Source organism: Lutzomyia longipalpis, chromosome 4 (assembly GCF_024334085.1).
Source record: "Lutzomyia longipalpis isolate SR_M1_2022 chromosome 4, ASM2433408v1".
In the NCBI taxonomy this organism is placed as follows: Eukaryota; Metazoa; Arthropoda; class Insecta; order Diptera; family Psychodidae; genus Lutzomyia; species Lutzomyia longipalpis.
In genome coordinates this window covers 4,338,047-4,348,075 of record NC_074710.1, presented here as the reverse complement: position 1 = coordinate 4,348,075, position 10,029 = coordinate 4,338,047, and the positions used below count along the sequence as shown (strand labels likewise).

General features: G+C 39.0%; 1 protein-coding gene across 1 annotated transcript; it reads left to right on the top strand.

Annotated features, from left to right (window-relative positions):
• Positions 1-784: 784 nt before the first annotated feature.
• Positions 785-3,375, top strand: LOC129795684 (uncharacterized). Its single transcript, XM_055837151.1, has 2 exons — positions 785-1,803; positions 1,945-3,375. Exon 2 carries the CDS (start codon positions 2,376-2,378, stop codon positions 3,114-3,116), a length of 741 nt encoding a protein of 246 aa, XP_055693126.1. The 5' UTR covers positions 785-1,803; positions 1,945-2,375; the 3' UTR covers positions 3,117-3,375.
• The last annotated feature ends 6,654 nt before the right edge of the window (positions 3,376-10,029 follow it).

Below are 10,029 nucleotides of genomic sequence, written 5' to 3'. Positions count from 1 at the left end.
TGTCTTTGGATTTTCAACTCTTGGACGTCTGATCGGTTGACAAGTTCCAAATGAAGTTTGCCCAAAATCTTATGTGACTTTCTCACACCCATTTAGGACTGGGGGGACGCTCATCAATATTTCCACTTGACTAACCCCATCGCCTCTGCCGCCCTGATTCGTATTTATTTGCTACCCGGAGAATGATGAACTTTTCCCTACAACACTCTAAAGGTCAACAGAGGTTTCTCATTTCGAAGGAAATTCCAAGAAAGGATTGAGTTTAATGCTTTCCCTTTTTCCTCCCATAGGAATCATTTAGGTATTGTAAATGTTTTGTGACTTTTTTTAAAGGAAAATTCAAAACATTAAAAATTTTTCCTGCATAATATTTTAATACATTTAATTACTTTTTGGGCTTTGGGCTTTTATGTATAAGAAATCAGTTGGTGAAAATTTTATCAAAAACAGAAAAAAATGACGTCAGTATTGTATTTTTCTCATTTTATTTATTTTTTTATCTGTAACAAAACATTAATGTGAATGTTTCAAGAAAATAAGAAGACGGATTTTAGGTTAATTATTTTTTTATTCTTTGCCGACGTTTCGGACTGTATGAGTCCTTCCTCAGGGCCTACAACATTTGAAGAAATACATAAGATTCAAAAAACGCATTGCATGACATGGAGGACATGAGTGTTTCATGCTTCGAAAGAGACAAAAAACACAAACGGTGAGGTCATTCTTTACCTTTTCGGCAAAAATGATAATAAGAGATGGTTAAATAATTTTGCCCGAATAAAAAAATATTAAAATGTAGGATTAAAGTTTGTACCCGCCAATGGCATAACCCCATATTGCCGGCATTCCCCTATTTTCCGAGACAGAATACACTCTATGTGGGTCTCCTCTCTAGGGCCGGGCCCTCTAGTGGTGGAATACATAGCGGGTCGCTAAGTGATTAGAGTCAGTTCGTTGTGGGACGTGGAAGGGTGAACACGCGTTTGTGAAATGCTCGTCGACTCAGGGGCGTTTCCACCACTAGATGACCGGAAAGCGGGAACTGACTCCAGCCCAAATCACTTCTGAGAATAATTCCCTTACATTCTCAGAAGTGGGATTACCCGCAAAAGTGCCCACGAAGTGAAAATGCGAAAAAAAGTTCAAAAAAAATGGCGTGCGCGAGTGACGCAGTGAAAATTCGCAGGATTTCCGGAGAAAATGCGGCCAAAGACGCACCTGGAGGCTGGGAGACGACCTGAAGACATCGAGGGCATCAAGGAGCAATCATTTTGGGGCAGTTTGGCAGTGAATTTGGTGAGAAAATTCCAATTTTCAAGGATATTGCGCATTAAAATATTGCGTCAGCCAGTCAGCCATCTTTGTGGTACTGGTGAAAATCCTACCTTAAAATTATGGAAAAATATGACAAAATGTATTGAATTTAGCTGTATGGGCCCATACTAGGATAAAATTTATGTGTTTAAATTAGAAACCATGGTTAGGTAGGATGTTTTTTGTTGAAAAATATGAAAAAAAATGAGACAAAGGAATCCATGTTTGGATTCAACGGAAAATTTGAATTCGAAACTTGTCAACGGATATGATTTTTATCCTTGATTCTAGAATCTTCTAGAATCTCACCTTAAATGTTACCCCTGCGCGTCACTTCATGGAAAATTTTGATGCGTGCGCGTCTATTTTGTTTTTGCGTGGAAAATTTTGAAAAAAAAGTCAGAAAACAAGAAAATCAGTGTGAAAATCATTGGAATTATCTTGCAGTGGCGGTCAATCTTTGAGAAAAGTGATTTTCTTCGTGAAAAGGTAAGAAAAGCGGAAGAAACTGTGTGTGCAAAAAAAAGTGATCGCCAATCAATGGTTGTGAAAAAAAAAAAAACAAAAACAAAGAAATTTCTGTGAAAGAATGTGAGAATAAAACCGCACGAATTATGCTTTTCTTTGTAGAATGCCAAACACCAGGGGCAGAAGGAGTGAGCAGGTGCGAAATGCGATGCACCAAGATGATTCCTTTAGAGGAGAAGGAAATGCCCAAATGCCTGCAGTGGGGCCACGGGAAATCTTTGCAGTCCTTTCAAGATATGACCCTGACGATACAAAATGCATTGCTTCTGATCTGTGGATTAGCGAAGTGGAGACAGCCAGGGAGCTATACGAGTGGAGTGACAGAGCCACCATTTTGTACGCTTCCATGAGGCTCTGTGGCACCGCCAAGACATGGTATCACGCCGCGAAATCCCGCCTAACGACGTGGGCAATATTTTTCGCGGGAGTTTAAAATCAATTTCCCTACACGTGTGGACATCCCGAAGGTGCACGAGCAGCTGAAGAAGAGGAAGAAATCCCCAAAGGAAACCATTGTGGCTTACTACCACGAGATGGTGGCATTGGGGGCGAAGATTAATCTTGATGATGCGTCACTGCGACAATACATTATTGGCGGAATTCCCTCGGCGAGTCGTCGCACAGCATTGAGGAACCGGCAATACAACTCACTTCCGGAACTCCTTGTGGCACTTCAGGATACAGAAGGTGAGAATGATGAGGAAAAGTCAAATCAGCAAAGTTCTTCACGCGATCGCTCTCGCTCAAGGAGGTGTGAACCATATTCGCGTGACAATCGCAGAGATTCACAGGAAGGAAGCAGCAAAGACCACACGGAGGAGAAGGAGAATGATCCAAAGTCGGGAAAATCCAAGGACAAGAGGGAGCGTGTGTGCTTCAGATGCCGTGAACCAGGACATCTTATTGCCAATTGCCCGAAACCTGCGGATTTTCGGGTAAGGGTGGTCGAGAGGAGCGCCACCCTACCAAATAAACAAAGCTTCTTCAACAGTGTGCGCGTGGGAGACGAGGAAGTACAGGTGCTTGTTGTCTTCGGGAGAAACTGTACCCCCATTCCGGAGAAGACTGAAAAGAATTATGGGACAATGACTCAGTGTGTGATGCAAAAGGAAATTAGTTGGGAGAAACTTCCGGGAGAAAAGATAACAGCAGGAGAGAAGATCACGGATGCGGTAAAGACAATCTGGATGTGTCTCATACAAGATGATCGAGCGTGTTTTGCGATGGACACTGCTGGATGGGATAACACCAACATTGGAGAGATGATTGGTTAGTACAAGGACGAAAAACTTGGTGGTTCCGAAAGTTTTGAGACTCCATGTGTTGCGGAATGGAAATTATTGAATTGGATATCCTGGACCAAAAACAACTCTGGAATATTAGCATCTGCACGTGGATTTTTGTGAACCTTGTCTCAAGGCAATTAGGACGCGAATAGAATTAGATGGGTCATAGAGAGACCTTTGGAGGCTGAATAGCCTATTAGGGGTTAAATATTATGATTTCAAGGAAATAAAATGAATTTAAGAGAAAGAGAAACTATGTGAATTATCTTTGTGGCATTATCTCTTTTCATTGTTGTGTTTTAGAGTCCTTATTTCTTAATCTAGGTGACGAAGGTAAGACTTTACCTTTACGGGAAATATATTGTCATTACTTTCAGGATCACTCAAAGTACACTCCGTGGCTCAGTGACTGGATGGCCAGGAAGACAACATGGATCACATGCGCTTATAGAACTGAACCCACGGATCAAGAGCGCTGATCGTAATTGATAGCATGGAACAAAAGCGCTTATTAAATTGGACAACGACTCACCAGCACTAATTGAACTGGAAAATAACATTGGAGGCACACATTGGATTGAAACTAGGTGAAATTAGTGCAATGGACCCCAGATCAAGAGCACTAACCTAACAGGATCTAAATACGAAGCCAAACCTTGGATTGAAACTTAGTGAACTTGGTGGATTGCGCCCAGGATTAACAGCGCTAACCACACTGGATCAAAGTAATGGATAGGAACTCACTGGACTGGAACTAAGTGAACTTGGTGAACTTAGTGGATTGGGCCCAATAAAACTCGGATTACTGGACAATACGGACTACACTGGGTGAATGAATCATCTCGTTTTACGATAACGATGATAGATTCACAATTCGGAATACTGGACATCCCATGGACCTCACTAAGGACCCCACGGACCAATGGATTGTTAAGTGGCTGAGTTGATACCGCTTAACACTATGTGGATGAATCATCTCGTTTTACGATAACGTGAGATTCATAATTAAAAAACCGAGCATTGTCTTATAATTGAGTAGGATTAGAAAACGGAAATCTATTATCGGCCCTTAACGTAAATGTTTTGAGTACACTCTTCTCATAAATTCCCTTGCATCAATGAGGACATTGATTTTATCAGGATGGCCGAATGTAGGATTAAAGTTTGTACCCGCCAATGGCATAACCCCATATTGCCGGCATTCCCCTATTTTCCGAGACAGAATACACTCTATGTGGGTCTCCTCTCTAGGGCCGGGCCCTCTAGTGGTGGAATACATAGCGGGTCGCTAAGTGATTAGAGTCAGTTCGTTGTGGGACGTGGAAGGGTGAACACGCGTTTGTGAAATGCTCGTCGACTCAGGGGCGTTTCCACCACTAGATGACCGGAAAGCGGGAACTGACTCCAGCCCAAATCACTTCTGAGAATAATTCCCTTACAAAAAAAAAATGCTTCTATTCTCGTTAAATGGATAATTATTATTCTTAACTTAGGTATTCAATTTTGTATTTTTAATTTGAAGAATATTTTTTTTGCTTTAAAAATATATTTGAAGCTTTCTTATTTTGGCCATTTTATTCCTCTAAAGTTTCAAAAAATTATTTAACCAACCTTTAGTTGCCTCTAACGTGCAATTATTTGTTAAAGTTTAAAAAAAACAGCTATGAGCTGAGTAATTCCACAATTTGGTAAACAAACGTTCATACTTTACTTCATACGATAAGATATAATTTGGTCGAAAGGTAGCAGTTTCGATGACTAATTTTAATTCTACAGAATTATGATTAAAAATTTATCAAATAGCATGTTACTGAGTGCTTTGTTGGGATGTTTTGACATTAGAATTCATTAAGAATTTAAGAGAATTGAAGTGGAAACATTTGTAGTTTCTATAGGGTTTCCCCTTATTGATCTTTTCTAAATTTTGCTAAGCATTACTATTTTCTTTAATTTCATTTTCTTAAAGGTTTGTGTTTGAATAATAAAAGAATAATTCTTAATTTTGACCTAAAAATACTTCTCTGTAGATGGTGCTATCTCTTATAGTTTATTATTTTTAAAATAAAAATAAATGAGAAAAATTTAATAATTTTAATTTTTCTTTCTCTTGTTTTTCCACCTGTTTCAATATTCTTCTTTAGAGTGAAGAAGGAACTGAGAAAAAATTGGCATAGAAGCTCACAAAAATAAATCTCTTAAAGTTCTCAGGAGCTTTCCTTATCTCATAGATCCCACTAACATTTAAAATTTCTTCTTCTTTTTTTTTCTATTCTCCAGTTTTTATCATTCTTCCCACCTCTGTCGTTTTTTTTTTTACTTTTTTGTGAAGACTTCCGTAGCTTTGGGGTAGCGCAATTGAGAATCCCCAATAAAAGTTCCCTCGTGCCATTGGGAAATTAGATAAAGGAAAAAATTGTCACGACACGGCAATACAGCGCTCCTGAGGAATCCATCTTGAAAGATGAAAAATGAGAAAAAACCTCCTCACTTTTTCTTTTGCAAAGGTGTGAACCATCCCCGGAGGATACGAGACATTCGATTGGAGTTTGTGTATATAGAGTTTGAGGTGGGTGTGTAGACATTGGGGTTGGGTGGGTGAAAAATTAAATTTACGTGAAGCGTGTGACGAATTTTATTGAATTATCGCACACGAAACACCCTCATGCATTGAATTGCAATCTTTCGCCACTAATAGAGCCACAGAGGGTTGAATAGTTTTTTTTCATACATTTTTCTTTCTTGTTCTCTAAGATGCTTTCATGGTGGAAAATTATTTCCATCTGGTGGTAACAAGAGAGGGTTTGTAGATAAAAAAAAACTTCACGATACTTCACATATGGCGCCTTCGTAGCACACAAGAAAAACATCCCGCATTTTCAGGAAATTCTCCCTGTATGGAGGATTTTCCTTGAATGGGGTGCAGTGCACCGACACCCTCTCAATGCCATTGTCCGCGTCGTACTTCATGGGTTTGTTCTCACAACCCCTGGTCTTCCATCAGAGACGTATATAGGCAGCAGAAGCGGCAGCACGAGTGCGCGCCGGAATTGCATTAGTTCCGACCCTATGCCACCCCCTATTCAGCTTCCACCACCGTCTGCACCCCGAATTTGAGTGACTCATTGCACAATAATGATTTATTTCTGACCTTATCAATGCACAGGCAGCCATTCAGCTCCATTATTCTTCACCCCTTATCACCCCGACGCGTCCAGGGTGATCATCGGCACAGCTCATGTGTGACGAATTCCCTGAGACGGGGGTCGGAAAATTAGTTGGAATTTCCACCCGAAAGCCCGGCGTATGGTGTGCTCATACAATTAAAGCGGAAGTTGTATTTTCTCAAGCGACGCTTCTGCTCTGCAAAATCTCAAAATCAAGCAATTTCACAAAATCCACCCTCCTCTGGGCTTCTCTGTATTTACGACGCGTACTTAAATAAATACAAAGTGTAATTAAATGTGGAAATTCGGGAAATTCATTTACAAGTCTAAAATTAAATGTACAATATGTACGGAAAAGTAAGACGTAGTTATTATAGATCTCAAGTTGAATTTGTAAAATAAATAGAGCTTCAGAATGAAGATGAAGTTGTCAAAACGTCGCTGGGAGAACATAAAATCGGTGCCTAATATATGAATTTTCTGATTTTAAAGAAATTATCAATTTACACTTACAGTTTGAAGAAATTTTAACAGTTGTCTTGTGTAAATGGAGATTTTTTATCCGAAAACAGACTATTAGAAAATCGTCTTGGTGCTTTCAGCGACGTTTCGGTTTTTTTAAATCATCAAGCTCACGAAAAAATATATATTTAATTGCCTCTTTTGAATGGTTCCTAGATTTATGCCGCCGTTGTGAATTATTAAAACACATATTTTATTTTAGAGCCTGATGATGGTTTTTAAATAATCCAAAACGTCGCTGAAAGTGCCAAGACAATCGTCTAATTGGCTGTTTTTGAATAAAAAATCTCTAATCTGCTATGAGCTCTTTACAACTACCTAACTTTTACAATTTACATATTAATCGCTTTTGTTGTGTGTGTGTTCAAGAAGGATTTCTTTTCTGAATATTCGAATAATTAATGAACCTTCTTCAGGTATAAAAACTATTTATTCAATGCAAAGTTCCATTTGATGGTCATTCAAATAACACAGGAAATTTCATTATTTATTAAAGCTCTTTAAAGTTTTAATTGAAGCTTTTTACCAATACAAGGCAAATTATTTAGTGCTCTCTGTTCTATTTTTGCAATCCTTTTTTTCCTACTCATTAAACTTTTTAATGCAATACCTACTGTCTCCCACTTATAGTTCAATGCGTTTCAATTTTCCATTAATGAGCTTTTCCACCCTCTTGAGAGAAAAGTCGTTGGTTCAGTGCTCGTCGCGTGGAAGGCCAACGCACCCCTCGGTCTATGCAACATCATGTTACATTGCAATTGAGTCGAATGTATTCATATCAAAAGGGGTCACGCGTTAGACCGGCCGGCGTACATTTTCTTCCACCCTCTCTGTAGGGCACCCACCCGGGTTTAGTTTTCACCATTGAATAGCTCGTCGATACTCGCACTTTCTGTGTGGATTAACATTTTCCGTATCCAATTGAATCGACTTGCTGTTGTGTGTAGAAGTGTGCTCGTGACAACCCTTCCTGTGTCATTTGAGCAATTATTTCGTAACATGCGACCAGCAAATATTTAGACATTTATAAAGTCGATCGATGAATGGGGGTGGAGAATTCATCCCCTTCTGTCGGGAATTTTATAAAATTTTTATTCATTAGCCTGTAGAACTTTTTTCTATGGAAAATTAAATAGTCTTTTCCGTGGAATTTTTGTGAACTGTTGACCTGATGAAAATCTTGTGAGCACACATGTTTTTCTTTCTTCTTTCGAAATGTCCTCAAAAATTCCAACATCTTGGCGGTATTAGGGGGCATTTGGGAAAACAAGAGATTCCTATCTTGATAGGTCATTCACTCCATAACGAACAACGTCCCTATTTCTCCCTTGAAAGTTGAAGAGGAAAGTAACAGAAAAAAACGAACCTCCCCGCATTTTGACCCACTTGTCAATATTGCGTAAATCGATCGGGGATGATGGTAAGAATTTCAAGTCCATGCCAAACCCCCCGACCTCAGCAGCCCCAATTCAACCATTAACTCCATTGTCACAATTTGGCGAATGGTACAAACAAATACGAATAAAGAGGGGAGCGAGCCAAGGCGGGAAATGCGAAGAGAGAGAAAAAATACACCCGGATGTGAATAGACGACAATTTGAAATGAGAAAAGGAAAAGCTACCACATCATCTTGAGAATTTTCCATCGTGTGTGTGTTTTCTTTTCCAAACAAACCACCCTCACCCCCCATATCAAAGGGGGATTTGAACAAAGTTTTCGGGCCAAAAAAAAGCGAATCAGGAGGTTGGGATTCGACCGTAACGAAAATCCTGGAAAATTCCATGCAAGGAGCTGCTCCCATTTTCCTCAACACACAAAGACCATTTGATTGTAAGGGGGCGAATGCATTTGGCCTCAGGGAAGTCACTGGCACAAGGGTGAGATTGCGTGACACGCAAAGAGAACCCTCCTTCTGTATTTAAGGATATATAGGGGCTCATGTGCTTCATTCTCGTCTCTACACCCTGACTTTTCATTAGTATTATCGCTTTTTTTCATTCTCTATATCGTTTTCCTTTAACAAAGAAAAGCCATGAATTTATTTTTCCAATTTTCCTAATCCTTGAATTTAGCTTTTATTCGTTTTATTTCAAATGAATTGTAAATGGAAGTTTTGAGATGGATTTTTTTTATAAATAACATTAAACATAAGATATATTTTTGATACTCAAGTGAGTGTTTTTTAAGGCAAACTGGGTTTAGACCTAAACCTCCATTGAAAATGTAAAACCTTTTGCCTAGCTTAAAAAACTTAGACCTGACTTAAATAAAACCTAAGCCTACTTTAAAAACTTAAACCCAGTTTTAAAACTTAGACGAAGCTTAAAAAACTTTAGCTTGTCTTAAACAATTTAAACCGGACTTAGTAGTGAATTTCAGCCATAGAAATTATATTACATCGAGGGCTACATTGTAAAAACGGCTAAGTTGGTTTGGCGCTCATACAAAGTTAGCCGGTTTTACAGTGTAGCCTGCGATATATTTTTTTAAAAATATTTTTCATATTTTCATATATTTTTATATATCCGTTTAAAAACATTTATTCAACTTCCGTCGTTTTTTTGTCAATTCAGTCGTTTTTCTAACATCTATTTAAAAACAATTTCAGAACAAAAAACTCATTCAAACTTTTTCAATGAATCCAATATAGCGAAAAAAACATAATCCTTATTCCTTTGTAGAATCATTTTCTCTGCTGGTTTCTTTTCATCTCAGCCGCCTTCTATACATAGGCACGAATATAGGTGGAAATAAAATAAAATCATGTGGGTTTTGTGACAGGAGTGGGGTGACATTTAATTTTTGACAGCAATTGTCATTAATACACCTTCGCCACTTAAGCTCCGGATTTCACTTCATTGAGTCTCGCAGATGCCGGCAATCGGCACTCCACCCCCCAAAATGGAATATCGCGGGTTCAATGCAAAGGTGCTATGTTGCCAGTTTTCCCTCAAATCCACATTCTCTCTCGCTCTCTGTGCAGCACGTTTCCTCTCTCAAGAGAGAGAATCGCGGTGGGAAAGTCGTGTACTAATACATACGCATAGTTTGAGAGTATTTCATGATGGAGAAGCGGGATAGTTGTGAGAATGAATGGGTGCGTGAGGGAGATGAAGAGTTTGTGCATTTGGGGCAGATGTTTCAAGTTGCTTGTTGGGTCGCTGCTGCCAGCACTTTCGATTCAACGTTGAGTTGTTAGTAGAGAACTAACTTC

Bases quoted from the DNA above. Each gene is read 5' to 3' on its own strand.
- LOC129795684 (XM_055837151.1), top strand. From the start codon at position 2,376: ATGGTGGCATTGGGGGCGAAGATTAATCTTGATGATGCGTCACTGCGA.